This window comes from Lepisma saccharinum, chromosome 6, assembly GCF_977018435.1.
Source record: "Lepisma saccharinum chromosome 6, izLepSacc3.1, whole genome shotgun sequence".
Taxonomy (NCBI): Eukaryota; Metazoa; Arthropoda; class Insecta; order Zygentoma; family Lepismatidae; genus Lepisma; species Lepisma saccharinum.
Window position 1 is genome coordinate 42,822,016 of NC_139234.1, and position 21,888 is coordinate 42,843,903.

The 21,888-nt window shown below is 37.6% G+C and overlaps 1 protein-coding gene across 6 annotated transcripts in view; it reads right to left on the minus strand.

Annotated features, from left to right (window-relative positions):
• LOC145988712 (beta-taxilin-like) overlaps positions 1–21,888 on the minus strand; it is an 81,126-nt gene that overhangs the window by 30,022 nt on the left and 29,216 nt on the right. The window contains exon 1 of one of the 6 annotated variants that reach the window (XM_083123811.1): positions 10,850–10,963. The exons of 2 other annotated variants lie outside the window; for them this stretch is intronic. In XM_083123811.1, the coding sequence (XP_082979937.1) occupies positions 10,850–10,948 (99 nt within the window). In that variant the 5' untranslated portion in view covers positions 10,949–10,963. Of the gene's footprint in view, positions 1–9,695; positions 9,864–10,849; positions 10,964–21,888 lie in introns of those variants that run through there. 3 more of the 6 variants (XM_083123815.1, XM_083123812.1, XM_083123813.1) reach the window with 3 other exon arrangements.

Below are 21,888 nucleotides of genomic sequence, written 5' to 3' on the forward strand. Positions count from 1 at the left end.
GGGATCTTAAAACATTTAATTTATTTATTAATACAAGACTGGATTAAAAGTAATTAAGTCTTGCACCGGATGACCTTCCTAAAGAAGACTCAACTGGTAACAGCATGAATAACTAACTACCCATGCAATACATTCTAATATATGGCCGACTCTTATCATATCGCTGCAGTAGTGCAAACATTTACAATGCCATGTTTATTGTTCTGATATAATGATACACGTGATACAGCATATTGAGATTCATTATTTAAAAAAAAAAAAAATAGAATGGAAATTTCCAGGTGAAAATTTTCATGGTGACTAATATACCCCTGTCTATACTAAACAGGTTTTCTAATTTATTACTGTCTTTTGTGCAGCAGGATATTTTAATGAGTAGCTTACAATGAATAGGTTTGGTGATCTTGGCATTACAATTATGTTGCTACATGCTAACAAGATCACTATTTATGTCTTGAGTAGGTTAGAATTGTTACGTATCAATATCTTAATCTTTCGACTCTTATTCCTCTCCCGCAATTTTTCAATGAACAAAAGGTTCAGATAGAAGCAAATTACATGCATGACCACACGCTCCAGCTACTTTTCACAACAAGATTTTTTCCTGCAGTTGGTAGAGCAATGTGACAGTATGCCAGACCTAGGTTCGTGGCCTGGTCGAGCTTGCATGCTTCGCTGAAATCTCTACACACATGTCTCCCACATTAAAATCCACAAAATAGTTTCTCCTAACTCTAAACTTACCATACTCCTTTTCAGCATTAGTGGTAACATAATGGACTGGCTAAGCATGACATCACCAGAGCCATTGTCTAGGATGTATGTTTCCAAACAAACTTTCATGCAGTGAAGTCCCTATGCTTCGGCATTGCAAAATGACTGCAAAGGTGACAGTAGTTAGGAATCAAAAAGATGATTGGAGAATACCTGGATATTTTAGTCATTACTCATGGATAAGAGGGTCAGTGAAGAAATAACGTAAGAAAATTGGGTAGTTTTCAAGATACATGCCAATAAGTTACTATAGGAACATCGATTTAGTCTTTACACCAATATACGATAAGTATTTTGTTTCCTAATTGCTGTCACAGTAACAAATGATAGATAACTTTCTACGATCAGTTTCACCATGTCAGATAAATATGTAAATATGGGCTAAAACCACCAATGTTCCGAGAGCTACAATTTTTCATGCCTTTGCTAAAAAAAACATCAAATTTTCTTATATTATTTCTTAATTAATACCTCATCTGTAAGTAAGTAGTAAAATATCTATATATTCACCATAATCTAATCTTTAAGCTGATGTGTGATACTCCTCACTATTCCGCTTGCTAACTGCTGTCACTGTAGCAAAATTTATCCCTTTCTGATACATTTCCAATTAAAAAAATACATCCGGGACATTGGCTGCTAGTGATGTCACGGCTTAATCAGTTAATTGCATCCAGCTCAGATTAGGTTTGTCTCAGCAATAACTGATTTGGTTAGTTTACGTCGCTTTTCTGCTACTTTTGGCTAATTGTGACGATAAGGAGAATGGTGATAGGATGGAATTGATAAAAAGACAATTGCAAACAAACATGGGCAGGACACAGAGGATAGTACTGACTCTAGGTCCAGTTCCCAGAGCCTCGTTAGTCAGCAAAAATGTAGTCCAGGCTGTAGAATTGTAAAATTTTACATGGTTTATGACGATTGTGTTGTTTATGAATGTTTTCTCTTATTTTTAGCTCACAGGAATGTGTTACTGTGAAGTAAAGTAACTCTGTTACCTTAGCCTGAAGTGAATATAGTACTGGACACAACCACATTGTCCCCCGCACCCAACCTTGGAAGGAGACCAATTCGGGGGGGGGGGGGGGGCAACATTGAAGTAATGTAAAGAAAGGCTAGCAGAATATAAGAGTAGCAGGACAAAATTATACTCAAGATGGTATTAGTTTTCATATATTTCTTGCATCTTTCTTCCAGGCAGCCAAGAGAACCTGAAGGGGGCAATTCCCCCACCCTCGATTTCAAATTTTATGCAAATAATACTATGTTTCGCACAAAATATTCTTGCTCGCTTCGCTCACAATACAAACAGGAGTAGGCCCTGGGCACCAAACGATCTAAATTTTAAAAGTTGTAAATGAGAGAATGCCATGGCACCCCGTTAAACTATTTGCACCCTATGAAATCGATATTGTTTTCATTTTGCAAAAATTGGATCTAAAAATGTTCTTGCTTGCTTCGCTTCCAATATGATTTTTTTTCTGCAATGCATTTGTAAATAACTAGAGAAAGAAGCAAGACGAAATATGTAAATCAGAATGTTGCTACTAAACAGTTTTGTTTTAAACGTATGAACAATTGTTTGGAGGAAAAGGAACACACACATGTGAGAGACAATTTGTATCAATTTCACGGTTGGTTTGTTATGAGGGGGATGAATTGATTACATAATGTATTTAAATAATATATATAGCTATATATGTATTAAAGACACATTGAACACGTGCACAATTTAGTGTTAACATGTTGCATGTGTATTTTCATATTTTACATCTCTCTATGTTGCATATGTGAAAAACATATGTTCTACAGGGTGTCCCACGAATGGCGCAACTGGGAATTAAGAGTGGCGTTACTTTGTAACCGAAACAACAACAAACGGGGTGCAGTGTTGTTCATGCAGTGTTGCCAAATGTAAGTGAAAGTGTAAATTTATTTTTCCACAAAGCATGGAAAATTGCATGTCAAACATTCGTACGGAAATTTGGACGTCAATTTCCACCTTGGGTAGGTGGACTATTTCGCCATCTATAGTTCAGAGAAGAAAACCGATCGTTTCGCGTATAGCCAATCCTGAAATGCCTCGTTAAGGCGTACCGGTCCAAATGGGTGTTTTAAAAAAATTATGAGGTACAGTGGCAACACTGTTGAAGTTTGAAGCCAACAAAAGGTGTGTTTAGTGATGGTCTATGACATGGAAATACTGGAAACAGGAAAAAAAGAAAATGAAAATTATGGTGAAAAAAGTGTTACTTACCTACTCCTGGCAACCATTTCAGGATTGGCTATACGCAAAAACGATCGGTTTTCTTCTCTGAACTATAGATGGCGAAAAAGTCCACCTTGACAAGGTGGAAATTGACGTCCAAATATTTGACATGCAATTTTCCATGCTTTGTGGAAAAATAAATTTACACTTTCACTTACATTTGGCAACACTGCATGAACAACACTGCACCCCGTTTGTTGTTGCTATGTTTAAAAATATCTACTTGGACAGGGCTAACATTTGGTGTATGACTTATGTATGTACAGGTTTCGGTTACAAAGTAACGCCACTCTTAATTCCCAGTTGCGCCGTTCGTGGGACACCCTGTACATGTAAGTTACACATGTCATATGTACAAAAAAGAATTATATTCGTCACTTTTGTCTTTCCAAGATACAGTGTCTGTGCTTGTTTTCCATTATTAGCTAATGTGAAATTGAACATGTTGAAAAAATGCCAATAATAATAATAATGCCATTCTTATTATTATTGGCATGTTTAGCCTCCTGGTACTTGAACCCCCCCCCCCCCCCCCGGACAAAAATTCGTGGTTGCTGCACAACATGCCACACCACCCCCAGAAGGGACAGTGCCAATCATGTTATGTTATGTCATGTATGTTAGGAGTGCTAAGCTTTGGGCGTTATCATTTTGTTCATGCTTTTCACAACTTGAATGTGCAGACAATCAGTTTTTACGAATAAAAAGTTGTGAAAGTACTCCAAAAAATTGAAGGTTTTTTAACTTAAGATCAAATATCTCAGTTATCTGTGGGTTCCGCACCCTGAAACACATGTTACATTACATAAAACATTGAAATCTATCAATTAATAAAAAAAAATTGACGTAATTCTTGAGGGGTTAAAGGTGGTCAACAGTCCCAATGAAAGCCTGACCAAAATCTCTATGCCTTCAATAACAATGGAAAAGTCAGTAAAGAATGAATCCAATGTAGCTAGGTAAGAACCTGATGGTTTATGTATTCTTTTCACCAGGTTCATTTCACTTACCATGCTTGAATCTTAGAAAACAATATACAACATTCTCTCTAGTTTTCAACTTTGGGCTGGCCCCTATCGCGGAGAGGTTAGCACATTGTGCTATGAAGCCAGGGGTCCTGGTTTTGAATCCTGGCCTGAGCATGGATGTTTGTAATTGGCCATTCATCAATTTCATCATATCATCACTAATCCCCATCTTCGCAAATTAGTCAAATGTGGCACAAGAAGCGTAGTAAAGAAAGCAAAGCAATCAATCTAGTTTTCAATAATTCATACGATAGCTTTCCTAAACTTTCTCGCATATTATTTTTGCAGCATTGGCAATGAACCTAAGTGTTTAACCTAACCACAAGCATCAGATAAGAAATAAAATTACGCACTGGATAAAGTATAATGACATTACAACAATGTTTCCCACTACGATAATTCATGGGGCACACATCATCAGCAGCAGCAGCCAACTACTGAGAATTAATAACAAATGATACCATAATCTGCCTCCTACGGATACAAGGTAACGGTTCCAAATGTCTAATGATTTTTACAAAGTTTTATGGGAGAAAGAAGTAGTATCGCAGAAATGTGGAAATGGTTGTTGCAGTAAATCTGGCGAACGTAAATACCACCGTTTGGAGTTTGGAAAACTGACATTTATCGGCAAAAAATGACGTAAAAACTACCTTACACAAGGATCCACGCTTGTCATCAACAAATAATATTTCATTCATAGAAGAAAGAAAAACATCACAGAATAATGGTAAGGATTATGGAAGTAAATTTGAAGCTTCCTGAAAGCAATTACACTCTTTGTACTTAGGTCCCTTACACACACAATCATACTTCCCATCGACGAGGCATTCCACACACTACCCTGTATTTACTTGCTGCTAGCTCTCCTCATGAAGTTTGAACGGGTGTAATGCTTGAGACCCTCCCACTGACCAAGTTAGAAACCTCTTCCACTCCACATGTGACCTAGATGGCAGCAGCAGTCCATAACAAACAACAGTAAACAAACTGCTAGTGGCAAGAAAAGTATTACATAGGAGATTAAGAAGTGAAACACCATTCTCAAGCAAACAAGCAAATCACTAAAACTCCTCAGTATGTGTCAACAGACACATATAGAAACCGAACCATGTCAAAAATGCATACGTAGCATGATGAAATCGTAATTAAACATAAGGAACTTTGGCCAATAGGTAAGCATGAGAAACACTTTATAGTTAAAGGTACAAAATTGTATGAAAATTGAAACTAAGACTGCAAATTCCAAAAAAAAATATTTTTTTTTAAAGTATTTTAAAAGCATTAACCCAAGCCTCTTTCATGGACGTAGTCTAATTTACCCTTTATTTATAGTAAAAAGTATGAAATCTCATAGAAATCGGGGGTTGAATGATACATCACAGATCACACAACTGGTTGTCTTTGTGTTTCTGAACTTGGTAAATGTCTGTTATATCAGAGACACTTTTCTTCAAATTTACAGGAGAAACTACTTACGGAAATGAGTTTCTGTAGCATTTATCAAACTTTGTGGAGGTATTTTGTCACTATGGAATGCTGCACAACAGAAAATAAGCACTTTTGATGTAATAAAGTAGTCTTTTGTGCGAAGCGACAACATTATGCCGTTGTTTCCATTATGAACCTGCAGATGGCGCGAGTGTCGAAAGTCACGCGGTCTCGCGAGAGGAAGAAGTGTTTCCAAACGTGCCTTTTTTTTACCAGAATTTTTTTATTTTTATTTTTTTAACTATGCTTACCTAACCTAACCTTGCCGGAAATGGTTCGTGGGGCTAACGTGAATGGTTCTTGGGGCTATCGTGAATGGTTTTTGGGGCTATCTGTCAATGGTTTTTGGGGCTATCGTGAATGGTTTTTGGGGCTATTGGGAATGGTTTTTGGAGCTATCCGTCAATGGTTTGTGATGACATAATGAACACGAAAGTAGGTATTTTTCAGTTAAGAAGGTTGCAACACTGCATGCCCACTCCAAATCGACAAAACACAAGCACCACGCGTGATGATCCACAGCTGTGCGCGAAATATTCTATGTTCCGCAACAGAAGAAAGGACCCAAAAGAATTACTCGTAATGTGAAAAAGCGAAGTTATTTTCGTGTAAAAAGCATAATGGCACCTTGAAATAGGTTCCGCAATACACAATTGGTAAGTACGAACCATTTGAAACTGAAAATATGCGTTAGAAATATGTCTCCGATATAACAGACATTTACCCTGAACTTTCCTTCAGACAGGTGCAACTTACAAGAAAAAACACAGGTACCAGTTCGGTATATCGAAAACACATTAAAATCGGATATTTTGTGTTTCGCATGGTTCGTACTTATCAATTGTGTATTGCAGAACATAGTTCACGGTGCCATTATGCTTTTTACACTAAAACAAACACAATTTTTCACATACACAGTGATTTCTTTTTATTCCTTTCTTAGCTTCCGTAACACACATTATGGTGGCCTCATCTTGACTCATGTTGTAGGTATGCAGTGTTTCCAATCTTCTTCACCGAAAAATACCTACTATTGTGTTTGTCACCGGTGGAAATTGTACATTATGCATGGGTAGCTGACGGATAGCCCCACGAACCATTATCCACGGTAGCTGACAGATAGCCCCACGAACCATTTCCGATAAGGTTAGGTTAGGCAAGCATAGTGAAAAAAAAAGGGGTTGGAAACACTGACAGGGGCTTACGTCATCAAACGTATGCAGCATTCAATTCACATAGTGAAAGCATTGGCAATTGTGCGTCGGTGAGATACTTCTCTTGAAAAATACATGAATTCTGGGTCAAATATATTCCACGATGAAAGAAAATACCTCGACGAACGTTGGAAAGCTTGCAGAAACTCATTTCCGTAAGTAGTTTCCCCTGTACAAATGAAGAAATGTGTTTCCGATATACCAAACTGTTACCAAAACACCTTTGTAACTTGCATCTCTGGATTGAATTCCGAAACAATCATTATTTTCTGCAACTTATGAATGCCGGAATTATGTTGTACAAGACTCAAAAGATTACTTCACTCTAAATAACCAAATTGAAAACAGTTTCCTCAGATCCTTGTATAAGTCCCGAAAATTGTCCAACAAATGAAATCAGACCTTTACTTTCACTGTTTTGGCTTATGATCTTTAACACTAGAAGCGCCAAGCCGGTCATTTTGACTGTTTTCCAAATTTCAATTTCTGCTTTGTACAGAAAAGATTTTCTTTGTGCGTTGAAATTTTGTGACTTTTCCTGAAATTTGCAGTACATTATTACTGCTATGCCTTATTTACAAAAAAAATAATGCTAATGGAAATATTTGTGTTTCTACCTAGAAGCGCTGTTGCCGGTCATTTTGACCGCTAATGTATTTCAATGGAAAACCACTTCTCGGTTGGAATGTTGCACTTACAGTTTCCACCCCTATTCTTCGTTCCTCTTTTGGACTCCCTCATATATGTTAAGGTATTGTCGACGCTGATAAGAAGGAGAAAGTGAAGACTCAGTTTCGTTTGAACACTGCAGTTTGTAAGCATGTTTTCTAGACAATGTGTCCTCAGTCCAGAGGAATATTTGAAAGTATTACAGGAGATTAGTGAAAATGAATCCGATGTCGAGAACCCAGATATTACTGTAGACGATTCCATGCTTCGACACATACAGAAGTGTACGGAAGAAGCAGCAGCTCGAAACCAGCAACCCAACTGGCGTTTGTCATTACAAGAACTTGACGCTTTCCTGGCTATTTTATATGCTAGAGGAGTGTATGGGTGCAGTTCTATAGACTACGATTGTTTATGGAAAACTACTTTGGGGGCCACCTTTCTTTCAACAAACAATGTCAAGAAACAGATTCAGGGAAATAATGAAATATCTTAGATTCAATTCAAAATCATCCAGATCTGAACGATTACAAACTGATAAATTTGCACTGTGCTCTGAAATTTGGGACAAATTTATAGCTAATTGTAGGAGTTGCTACACTCCAGGGGTAAGTCTGACAGTTGACGAACAATTGTTTCCTTCGAAAGCGAGGTGTAGATTTACACAGTACATGCCAAACAAACCAGACAAATTTGGTATAAAATTTTGGATGCTATTGGACTTACATTCCAAATACATGTGCAATGCCTTTCCATTCCTTGGGAAAGATGAATCAAGGAATGATAATGTTACTGTACCTGAAAATGTTGTATTGAGAATTACTTCACCTTATCTAAATGCAGGTAGAAATGTAACTTCTGACAATTATTTCACATCGCTAAAACTTGCTGAAAAGCTAAAGGAGAAAAAGACGAGCCTAATTGGCACTATGAAGAAAAATAGAAAGAAGATTCCTAATGAAATTGTGAACATTAGAACACAAGTGTATGAAACATGGTTGCTAAAAAAGGGGGACATTACATTGTGTGCATACCAAGCTAAACCAAACAAAAATGTTCTACCCCTAAGCTCCGTGCATTCAGATGTAGAAGTAGATTTGCAAAGCCAGAAGAAACTCCTAGAAACAATCAAGTATTTCAACAAAACTAAATGTGGTGTTGATGTTGTTGATCAAATGGCACGCAAATATTCAGTCCGAGCTTCATCACGTAGATGGCCGGTACACGTGTTTTACAATATCTTAGATCTGGTAGCAATAAATGCATAGGTAGTTTACAAGGCAGTCACGGGGAGGAACGTTAGGAGACATAACTTTTATGATAGAATTAGCTGAGGAACTGAGAGAATGGCATTTGAATGCAAAGCCCAATAAAATATTGTCAACATCAATATCACATGCAAGGAATGTAAGTGGCTCGGTTTCCAGAAAGAGGCGCCAATGCTAGGTGGCATTGTGCAATGCAAACAAAACAAGTGACATTTGTTCAATGTGCAACAAATATGTTTGTGGAAAATGTGTTTCTGGTGAAATTCTGTGAAATTTCATGACGGAAACTTATTTCCTTGAAGAAAATGAATACTTATTGTTGTAATTAGTGCATGGAAAATAAAAATCGCTGGGTTTCATGATGTTTTTGTATTTTTTACAAAATATTTTGTTTTATTAGTAATAAGATGATCATTGGCAATATCCATTTTGAGAAATGGTCAAATTTTAAATACCGGTCATTTTGACCGGAGGTGGCGCTTCTAGGTAGTAAAAAATCCTGGCGCTTCTAGTGTTAATGAATGTGCCCCTCTCATCTCTCCAAATGGCATTAATAAATAATCTCCAAACTGATTTCAATGTAGTTCCACGCCGCCTTCATTCTCCAAAAAAAACTTTTAAAATTTATAGCTAATGAAATTCTGCATATTTACATTCAATTTGTTTCAATTTCATGACGGTGGACCATCGGACACCGGAAGCACCTCTTGAATTCTAAAAATACCTGCAGAGAAACAATGCCTAAAAATGGCAACATTCCTATCGGTCCAAATCTTGAATTCGACATATGTGAACATATACAACTAACTAACTTTCTTCAGTATACATAGTTACTAAAACTATGGTTATCATCGGGACTATGTCTGCAGGTAAACCGGTTTTCGAGAGACAATAGAAATTTTACATGCAGAGCCAGCCATTCCTTAAAACAGTCTACGTAGATGTCCTCCTACTTTAGAAAGGAACATGAACAACTTACAGGTACCAAACACGAATTTACTTCTGAAGGCCCCGCTATTTCCATTTCTCAATACTCTATTGCACGTCACAAATTTCATTTCGTATAAAACCGTGCGAAAATTGTTCCTTGTTTGCCGCAGGAGCCATAAAGCAAATTTACCTTAGAAAAACAAAATCCATGCGCTATTGTTCAATGTTGCAAGTAGTGATGTAGAAAATAATCTCCGTGATCATTGCTAAAAGTTAATCGCAAAGGTAGACCTCCATTATCGTATAATTTTAATTTAAGCTGTTAAATATACCAACATACACAGAATGGGGAGAAAATAGTGACAAACGCAGCGCAGTAGCGGTGCCAGACATTTTGCTTTCGGTAGAGCTGACCCTAGGGAGGGGCTACTAGGGCACTTGCCCGAAGCCCACGAAGTTTATAGTTATAGCATAGAGGAGTTAGGGAGTAGAGGATTACCCCACATTTAAACCTCGCTGCGCTTTGAAATTGCATTTCCATCGGTGGCCAGTAGATGGCGCGGCCGTCTTCTTTTGCTGCTCGCAGTAAATAGGGGGGGAGATTCATTGTCCCACTGGAGTGTCCTTCACCACAGAAAGGACAGGGGTGGGTTGTGAAACAGGTTTTCTCAAAACGAGGGGGGGATATATATGTCTTTTTCTGATTTCATGCAGTTCGTGAATTTACGGAATGAGGACTTTGCCAGGCAGCTACATACCCTACCAGGGCGCGAAATCATTGAAGATTGATTTTTTTTGGGGGGGGGAAGAAGATTGTGGTCTACACAGACATACACAAACTATACATATATATTATGTATGTGCATGAAACTTTTCAAATTTTCTACCAAGCAACTGACAAGAAAGAGCCTATATGATTAATATTTATAATGTTATTAAATATAAAAGTAAATTACTAAACATGTAAAAATACATTAGTATGTAATACATATAAGGGAATTTATTTGATATTTTTTATGTATCAGATATTTATAACTGCCTTCTCGATTGCGCCGTGAATAAGTTTTCGCCTTGCAACCAAGGAGTCCCGGGTTCGATACCTGGTGGAGGCACATAGTGGTTCGGATCCCACTTTAAACTATCGTTTGATTGACTTGTTATTGATTTTTAGTTTTGGTTATTATGTATAGGTTTTCTACCTACCTTTGGGTGATCGCGGCGATAGGGTTGAAGTAAAACATTATCTCTTATGCCTTTAGAATCGGTTTGGATGGAAGGGGGAAGGGTGCGTGGTATTCGCATTAACACAAGGTTAGTCGAGCAACTGTGCAGATTAAGGTTGACTAACAATGGCAGTGAGCCTAAAGTATCCAAAGTAAACATATATTGCTTAAATACAGGGTGCTCGGAAATTCCCCTTACAAACTCCTAGGGCTAGTAGAGGGGACTGAGTAGACAATATTTGGAATAGGAACCCAGGTCCGGAAACGTACCGTTTCTGTGCTACAACCATGACAATGTAGACAATGACGTCTACAAATTGTTGCGTTCCACTGTCGACACAGGTGTTGATTAATGAATAGTAAGTTTCTTTTTTGTTCCCTTGGCATTGTTACCAAATAAATTTGTTTGTATTATGGACTGAGTCACACGTCATTCACTTCTGTACCTTACGTAACACCTCATTTGACATGGTTGTAATAAATGATTACACTTTAGGTCATCAGGTGATCTTCTGACGTCATATACTGCCTACCCGGTTGCATACCAACACAGGCACATCCGACACATTGTCATGGTTGTAGCACGGAAACGGTACGTTTCCGGACATGGGTTCCTATTCCACATATTGTCTACTCAGTCCCCTCTACTAGCCCTAGGAGTTTGTAAGGGGAATTTCCGAGCACCCTGTATGTCTGCATTATACAGTGACTCAACTACAGGGGGGACAGGGGCTAATGCGAGCAATTACCCCTTCGATTTCAAATTTTATGCAAATAAAAATTCATTTTGTAAAATTTTCTTGCTTGTTTCGCTCGCATTATCTGCTATTATTTTTTTCATCAAGTTCAGAGGGGCGGCGGGAGCCAGCTATTGGGCACGAATGATCTAAAAAAAAGTTGTAAAAGAGAGAATGCCATGGCGTCCAGGGAAATTAATTGCGCACTAATAAATCAATATTGTTTCCAATTGCACAAATTGGATCTAAAAATTTTTGAGGTATCTATTTGCATTTTTCCGGACCTTCTCATCGGACTAAAATGTATGATATAAAGTAATCCCCTCACATTAGCCTTCTAATACTAATAGTAACTAATGTATTCAACAAAGTGCTCATTTCTGTTTTGGGGGTTGAACTGGACCTCTAGATTTCCAGTGTTAATCCAGCATCACAAGATCAATTGGAATCTAGTAGAAGGAAATATGGCGGACTCCAGCCTTGAATGACGGGTAATAGGGCGGTGATGGGATTCATTCACTGAAAATTCGTCACTCAATGAAAGTCGATCGGAAAGACTGAATTCCGAAAAGGATTTCAATTTTAATAATAGTGGACATTATTAATAATAATTTCAACAATAGCATTTCTTTTCGATATATTTCATGAAACAAGACCTTTTTATATTAATAATAGATCATCAGTGCTGGAGTTGTGGGTGTGGAGAAGGAGTGCAGAGGGGTGCTTTTCCCCCAGTTATGTACATTTCCATTAACCATCCCCTCCTGCTAGGATAATTTGCATAAGCATCCCCCACTTCTTCATTGTCTCCATGCTGATCTACACAAAGACCCTCCTCGACCAAGAGGCCTCCCCGATGGCGCAGTGGTAGCGTCGTCGCCTTGTAATCAAGGGGTCCCGGTTTCGATACCCGGTGGAGGCACAAGTGGTTCGGATCCCACTTTAAACTGTAGGTCCAGTCCCGATTAGCCTTACTGTGCATAATTTGGACTTAAAACACCAAATCAATCCAATCCTCCTCGACCAAGCATACCAGCTATAGGAGTATCCACTTCGAGCACTGTAGATCATAAAATAAAAACACACTGGAAAGAAGGAAATGTCCACAGAATTTCAATATGGAAGAAAAATGAACTTCACAAAATGCCCCCAAATAATGGTAACATTTAACCCATACGCTCAGAACCCTTAGGGCAAAGGGATAATTCGACTCCACATCAAACTGAGTTTTGGGACCACTTTGAAGTAACATGGAACAGGTGTAAACTATTTTAGAGTTTTTTCAGCTCTTATTTGAATATAAAAAGGCTTAGAGCCATCTTGAAAATATTTGATGTGAAGTTACATTCAAATACCACACGTAAAATTAAAATTAGTGATAAAAGTTCATGATTTATCAAATTTAATTCTTTATATTGTGCAGCAACAAAGCAACGACTGGTTGAGTAACTGGATCTTTCTATACTGGATTAATGCAAGAAATAATAAGTTATGTCAGCGTTTCGTTAAAAAACGCAACAAAAGTTCTTTAGTGCCTAAAACCCTATTTTGCTTGTTAGAACCTATTTTAGGTTCCACTGTTACCTGTGCAATACAAAGTGGTCTGATCTGTGTGGTCTTGCTCACTTTCGCGTCACTTCCATGCTTTGTGGCATTCACGCCTTGCAAACGAACATTTCAGCATTGAAGTTTGCACCACTCACTATATTTTTGTTGTAAGATTTTCAGAATATAAGATGATCCTTACAGACAAAATTGCGGAGTTTTACTGTGGATAACATGAAAACAGATTGGTGCCTAAACTATACGGCGATGAGTGGAATTTAATAGCAAATTTCCAATGTTGAGTTCTGCCATCGCCGTAGGGTTAGGCAACACACATAACGTTATGCAAGATAGTGTATATTTCAGGATATATGTGTCCCATTTTCATTGCCGGTGACTATACCTAATCAGCAGTATTCAGAAATTTTGAACTATTTTAAGTTTTTTTTAACCTACTTCAGGATTTTTCGAGTCTAACTTAAGATTTTTAGGACCTATTTCAGGATTTTTAGAACCTATTTTAGGGTTTTTCGAACCTATTTTAGGATTTTTCGAGCCTAACTTAAGATTTTTAGGACCTATTTCAGGATTTTTAGCATCTAAAAATCCGAGGTCTAGTTATGAGATATGGGATTTTTCCTATAGATGTCCACCTGCGAGCAAGGAAGTTAATTCTGCATTTCGGAGGGGACACATATGTTAAGTTAGCCGGGCCCCTCTGGCCGAACCAGAACGCCCCTGCTTATTATCGAAGATGTCGTATCATATGTTACTGGAAACCAGATTTCTGTCTTGTAAATTAAATTATTTCATAAGCGACACTTCCTGTTGAATTTCTAAGCTATATAAAATTTCAGAAGCAGAGAGAGAGAAAGAATATTGAGGGGCTGGTTCTACACCTCGCCACACCCTGCATTGCCGGGCGGCCACTACGCCACTGTCTCTCTAATTATCATGATCAATTGAGCTTTCGTGGCTCCCTTCAGTAGCTGTTATGACAATCTTCGCAGGTTTCAGATTCAAATCTTCTGTGGAAAAATAGCGACGCATTGGCTTCGAGGAGGAGGGGGGGGGATAACCTTGAGTTAGGACTCACTCACTGTCGTAATGTTCCCAAGTTTACGACCGCAACCATTACCCCGATGCCCAAACTGCTCGCGGATCTGATTCAGGTTTGGCCCGCTTTTGAAGGTCCTACAGGCATTTTCTTCCCCCAACTCTCGTGTTTACAATCCCGCCAGAGCCAGTTTCTCTGTGACGCAGGCCCGTAGCCAGAATTTTTAGTAGGGGGGCGAAGTCAATCCTAGAGGGGGCAAATTTTTAATATATTGTGTTGCATTGGAAGATGCCCCCTCCCCCTCCTCCAAAAGTGATAAGTAACAGGAAAAGGATGATATCTTGAAACTCCAATGAACAAAAAAAGTTCGAGCAACATCAAATAACAATATTTCGATAATGACATTTTCGGACTACCAAAGAATACAAAGATAAAGTTTAACATAAATAGGCTAATCGGGACTGTATCTACGTTATATTTACAGGTCAATAATGTTAATAGACGATTAATATGTACCAACAGCTTTGAGCTTCTCTGCAGAACTGATTAAGGAAGACGTTTATAAATCGTGCTTCATAATGTTTTCCTCTAGTTTCCAGTATGCAAGATTTTTACGCACAAAGGAATCTAACGAGAATCCAAGAACACCATTGTGTTGTGTTAGGCAAGAAAAATAGAATTAATTAAATAATAATGGTTACATATTATCTACACTTTGATGAATTATGTAAACATTTACATTTTTTTAGGCCTACTTGCTAAAACATTAAAATGGGTCCCTTACTCCACCATGGATTCTATTTGCTTCAAATGAAAGACTCTTGCATCACTTCAGACAATCTTTGCCTACGTTAACCATTTTGCAAAATATTGTGTTGACACCTTACAAACAAATAGGAATCCCTTGATTGATCAGCGACTTCTTGGATTACACTGTCATCATTAATATTTCATGTTTTATCAAGTTTTATCGAGGGAAATGCTGTATCCTCTTTACATTTTGAAAAATACCTTCCTTAATGACTATGGTACGAAACCGAAAGATATAAGGGGCCACCTTCGCTTTACCCCATTTCCGCGGCACGAAGTCTCTGAGCAGCTTATCGTCACCACTTTTTGAGCAGAAGAGTACAAACCCCAAATATCAGGGATTTTTATTCTGATACTAATTTTTACCAGTCACACAAAGGCTTAAGATATATGAATAAAATTAGGAGAATCCACTACATAGCAGAAGAGTTGACATAATTATTTGTCAAAAAATTAGGTTGTGCCTGAGGTAGGTTTAACAGACAACTTCTGCTACAGACACAATTTATTATTATAAATATAAGAAAATAAATAGAATGTAATTTGAGAGATTTTCAATCGTATTTATTTCACTGCAGCTTTTTTCTACTTGTCATTTTCTTGAACCTACATTCATAAGGTGCCGCCTGATAACATTGACAACTTTCACAGTGTGTGCAGGACATCAAGGCAAGCAACTTTTCTCAGTCACTATTTGCGCCTCTAATTCATCTTTCGATGTTACAAGCAATCAAAATAGGCATTAATGGATGCAATCCCATTGTAAGCTTCGTAGTTGCAAATGTCATTTATTTTTACTGCCGATTAAAATTCTGAGAGCAATATATAACATGCTATTGAAACGATATCATGCAAACAGTCAGGGTTAAAACTTAACTTTTCCTTTATAAAATGGATATCATAACACACACCTATGTTGCTTACCATATTTGATGCGTTTGCATAGAGAAATGATTCATAAGATTTGAAATTGATATTTACACTCCATAAGATGCTTAGTGTAACCCTATCGAACTACAAATTTTATCGCTTTCTAACCGAAATAATAATTGTGAAACACTATCACATTTTCATCGTGTTTGATAATAATTTGAGCCAGTAAGCTGTCCTACATCTTTCACTAGCCGACCTACATGGTAGGATGGTTACATAACACACTGCGAAGCCAGGGGTTCCAGGTTCGAGCCTGGGCATGAGTCTTCTTTGTGAGCAGAGGCGAAACCACAATTTTTTATCTGGAGAGGGGGTCAAGTACCAGGATATATGTGCCAATAATAATAATAGTAGTGATGGTAGTGGTAGTAATAATAGTAGAATTAAAAGACATTATCATCGTGGTAAATCATGCAAAAGGGGGTAGAAGTCGGTGCTAAAGCATTTGTGTTTGAACAAATTATTTGAAATATTTTTCCAACACGTTCAATTTCATATTAGCTAATAATGGAAAACAAGCACACAAACCGTATTTTTCAAGGACAGAATAATGACGAACATTATTATTTTGTACATATGACAAGTATAACTTTCATGTATACAACATATATTTTAAACATATGTAACATAGAGCGACATAAAATAAGAAAACACATATGCAACATGTTAACGCTAAATTGTGTACGTATTCAAAGTTTCTTTAATATATATATATATATAATTTAAATACATTACATGGTCAATTCATCCGCCAAATTGTCTCTCAAATGTGAACGCTCCATTTCCTCAAAAGAATTGTTCATGCATTTAAGCAGCAACAGTCTGAAGTATTTATATATCTGGCCTTACCTCTCTCTCTCGGGTAATTTAGAATGCATTACAGAAATAATCATATTGGGATCGAAGCGAGCAGGAAAATCTTTAGTATCAAATGTTTGCAAACTGAAAACAATATTTATTTAATAGGGCGCAACAAATTTCACGGGGAACATGGCATTCTCTTTAACTTTTTTTTTTATTTAGATCGTTTTGGCTCCCAGGGCTGACTTCCGCCGCCCCCTAGCTATAGCTCTGAACGTGGGACTATAAGAATATCAGATATTGATCTTGCGAGCGAAGCGAGCAAGAAAATTTTACGAAATGTACTTTTATTTGTAAAAAAAAATTGAAATCGAGGGAGCAATTGCCCCTCTTTGTCCCCTGCAAGTGCCCTTAGCCGTCTGGAGGAAAATAGCAAGAAACACTTGAAAACTAATTCCAACTTGAGTAACCATTTTGTTCTACTATTCTTAGATTCTGCTAGTCATGTTTCTTTACTTCAATGTTTGCCCCCTCCCAGATTGGACTTCCGTTCAAGATTGGGGTGGGGGACAATGCCCCTACCCCCTGTGGTTGCAGCACTGTTTGTGATTGTCTCTTCATCAATTTCACGTCACTCCCTCTCTCTATCACATGAATCGCTATTACCAAAAGGTAGACTTGGGAAACAAAAAATTATGCTGTTCAAACTTCTTAGCAACACATCCAAGAAAAACATCCAAATACATTAGGCACTTTTAATACAAGACTACTCAAAATATCACAACTGTTCTACATACTGAAAATTGATAAATCATTTCCCGAAGTTTGAATCTGGAAGAGATGTTATTCCCCAAATCCTGATGCGACATTATACGGAATCCCACACACCTTCATAAATCACAAAATCAATAAATGCCTTTGTTATGTTGCTAGAGTAATACAGGATCAAATTGTAAAGATTAGTGAGAATTCCAGGTAGATATGTATTCTGTACTTTTTACAGGGGGGGCAGTTGCCCCTCTGCCCCCTATAGCTACAGGCCTGCTGTGACGTCACCTACGTAGGTGAAACTTCTTCCGAGGGTCGCCATTTCAGCAACGAAAACATATTGATTTGAAGAAGGGGGTCGTATGTCAGGCTCACACAAAGTATTTGTGGGGGGGGGCAGATTCGAAAGTGTTGAATGCTCAATTGATTGAATTAGGTTATTTACGTCGTTTTCTGCCACTTTGGCTAATCACGGCGATGAGGATGAGTGATGATGAAATTCATATGAGAACATTCACAATGAACATCCATGCCCAGGCCGGGCATCGAAATACACGTAGAACGAAACAATTTAATAATGATTGACTACTATAAATGTGGAGCTGAAAAAAAGGAAGGGGTGGGCTGACATCTGATTGGTGTCGTTCTGTCCGAGTCACTAAATAGCTATCCAGGTTCTTTACTCTGGTAGTGAGAAATTGGAATTTCAATAATATTACATCCTTTGTAATGTGATAACTAGGGCTAGGATTTTGATGCAAATGCATATTTTTTTTAGTAAAGCAGAAACATTGCATAAGTAGATAGGAACGTATTTTACACGTAAGTGAATAAATGGGAACGCCATTGTTTGGGCATTTTTTGCAATTCTTTGAACCTTTTTGAAGTAAAAGTAATTTTTTAGACTTTTTAAACCGTTTGTCATTTTTCGGCCATTTTTTAAGTCATTTTATGAATTTTCTACATTTTGGTGAAAGAAGGGACATTTTACATGCAAATGTAACCCTTTGAAGGAGAGAGGTTCCCGACTCTCGTCTCATTGTCTTCAGCGCAGTTCTGAATGACTGTGTTTGAAGAAAAATAGAAATTCTGTGCATAATTGTTGACACAAGGTGTTGTATAACAATTCAGCTCAAACAATGTGATTTCCCCTATATCGGTAAATATATTGTCGCCAGACGGATTATTGTAAAAAAAAACAAAGGGTACAAAGTTTTGTGTTCTGTATCGGATATTTTGTCAGGGAGCAATTTGCACTCTATGGAATTGAAAGTGACTTAACAGGAAATGATATTGTTCATTTCAAGTAAGCTACTCTTGTGTAGGTGGAAGTCGAGAAAAAAATTTCCGTGTACAAGGCTCTCTTGTCCAAAAACCGACAATCATTCGTTGTGTACTGTAACTCAGTACTTAAAGTGTAAAAGATGACAAAAAGTGAACTTTCTTACTTGTACTACCACCATACGCAATGAGCATGTGCTAGATACTGTAATGTTGATTTGTAATTTGATTTTCTCTTGGTAGTTTATAAATTTGTTTTAAAAATCTTTCAGAATTTTTAGGTCATTTTTCTAAGTTTATAGGGCATTTTCTTGCATGTATTAGGTCATAAATGCATTTACAATGTACTTAAACCTGAGTTGAAGAAATAAAGATGAATAAAAAATAAAAGAAAAATTGGTATTCTAGGCAATATTATATAATATGGGCAGGCCCGTACCCAGGGGAGGGGCCAGGGGGGGCATGCCCCTCCTCGAACTATGAAATATTTAAATGTGAACTTACAATAAGCTACGAAAATAACATCGACGATTTTTCAAATTTGTAAAATTCCAATTTTCTTCTTGCAAAAATGAATGTGTTTGTTGTGTAGAGAGGCAGACATTAGAAGTTTGCAGTCTGCAATATTGTGTATTTTTAGTTCTATTTTACAATCATTGATGCAAGGGGGGATTCTCTTCGAGATTCAGACTTCGGGAAATGATTTCGCAATTTTCAATATCTAGAACAGTTGTGGCATTTTGAGTAGTGTTGTATTAAAGTTCCCTAATGTGTTCGGATGTTTTTCTTTGATGTGTTGGTATGAACTTCGAACTGCTTCAATTTTTGATTCCCAAGTCTACCTTTTGGTAATATTGATTCATATCATATGAATCATATGGTAGAGAGAGGGAGTAGATATTTAATTTTTGTTACTTAGCTTTGCTTTTGTGCAACTTCTAGCTAATCGCAAAAATGAGTGATGACATGAAATTGATAAAGAGACACTCACAAACAGTGCCACAAGTACAGGGGTGAAGGGGGCATTGTCCATCCCCCCCTCCCCGACCTTGGATTGAGTTCATTCTAGGGGAAGCAAACATTGAGGAAGAAAGAAAAACAAGGACAAATGGATACTCAAGATGGAATTAGTTTTCACGTGTTCCATGCATTTATCTTTCAGACGGCCGAAGGCACTTGCAGGAGGGCACAGAGTGGAAATTGCCCCCTGGATTTCAAATATTATACAAATAAGAATACATTTCGTAAAATTTTCTTGATCGCTTCGCTCGCAATATCTTCGCTCTTATAGTACAAATTCAGAGCCATACCATGGGGCGGCGGGAGTCGGCCTTGGGAGCCAAATGATCTATGTGGGGGAAAAAATGTTAAAGAGAATGCCATGGAGCCCCGTAAAATTATTTGCACCCTTTTAATTAAATTTCTCTCTATGAAACTTCATATGAAATATTAATGATGCCACTGTAATCCAAGAAGTAACTGATCAATCAAGGGATTCCAATTTGTTTGTTGGGTGTCAAACACATTTATTTCAACAATAAAATAACAAAATTCACACAACATTTTGCAAAATGATTAACGTAACCAGGAGGCAAACATTGTCTGTTGTGATGCAAGAGTCTCTGCCCTTTGAAGGAAATAGAAACCGTGGTGGACTAAGGGACCCATGTTTTAGCAAGTAGAAAAAAAATATTACAAAGTTTTACATAATTTATCATCAAAGTGTAGATAATATGTAACCATTATTATTTAATTAATTCGATTTCTCTTGCATAACACAACACAATGGTGTTGTTGGTTTCTCGTTAGATTCCTTTGTGAGTAAAAATCTTACATACTGGAAACTAGTGGGAAACATTATGAAGCACGATTTATAAAGGACTCCGTTAATCAGCTCTGCAGAGAGGCCCAAAGCTGGTGGTTTTCTGGCTTTGATTCTCGGGATGGGTTATCTAAGGTTGGTACTTTTCCGGCCTTGTGCCTCCAAGATTCACCCACCCTTATATCAATGGGTACCCGAGAGTAAATCAACGTGGTAAAGGCTGCCGGAGCGTAGTGATCACATCACCTCCAAAATGGTCGAGATCGAGAATGTGTGGGCCCCACCCTTGCATATGCCATCATGGCACGGTCATAGGAGCCGACTCCATGGGGCTTGGGGGGCTCGAGCCCCCCCCCCCCAATGTTAATGATATGGGAGAAGAGACCCTCAAATAATTTTGCTTAAGAGAATCTAATGTATTATTTTGCTTCTCTTGTAAAGTTTACTCTGAATTGTGCAACATGAACTTAACTTAAAATACACATTTGAAATGTTCTAGACCATCAAATTTGGGGGCTGAGACCGCTAAACCATCAACTTTTGGGGGGGGTGGGCTATGAGCGGAGACAGCAAAACACGTGACTTATTACTATATACTAAGTATATAATTATGAGTATTGATAATATTTTTACTAAAAAGAGTTTCAAAATAACGAGGTGATATGACAATTATACCAGTATGTTGTTTAGTTAAATCGGAACAATTTGAGGTCGTAAACACGACTTTCAGGCAATATTGATATGTACGATATTTAGTTATCCTCGAAATCTCTTCCTCTAGTCCAAAGAATAAGGGGAAAATAATTCTAAAGTCTTTGAGTTTATTTAACACTGGCTTGCAGTAAAGTACGCAAGGAAAGCTTATGAAAAGTCTGTATTGCGAAAGCGGGAAGGGCTGTGATCAAAGGCATTATTGCTAAAGCACGGCGTGCTATGTGTTTATTTATTATTGCAAAATTAAATTTAAAAAGTAAAATATTGTAGCAAGAACAAAAAAGTAAAACTATCTGCCTGCGATTTGTGTTAGCATTTATGTAAATAATTAAATAAAACTGTTAAATATTGTAAATATTCGCTATTTTTATGGGTACGTCAACACTAAGGTTCTTTGCACCCGTCACATGTCCTTTCTTTACAAGTCTGTTGCGGACATTAAAACACACCCATGCCCTCGCCGGGACTCGAATCCGACACCTCCGGATCAAAGCGAGTTGAGCCGACCACCCAACACGCTCGGCTACCGAGGCCGGCATAAAACTGTTATG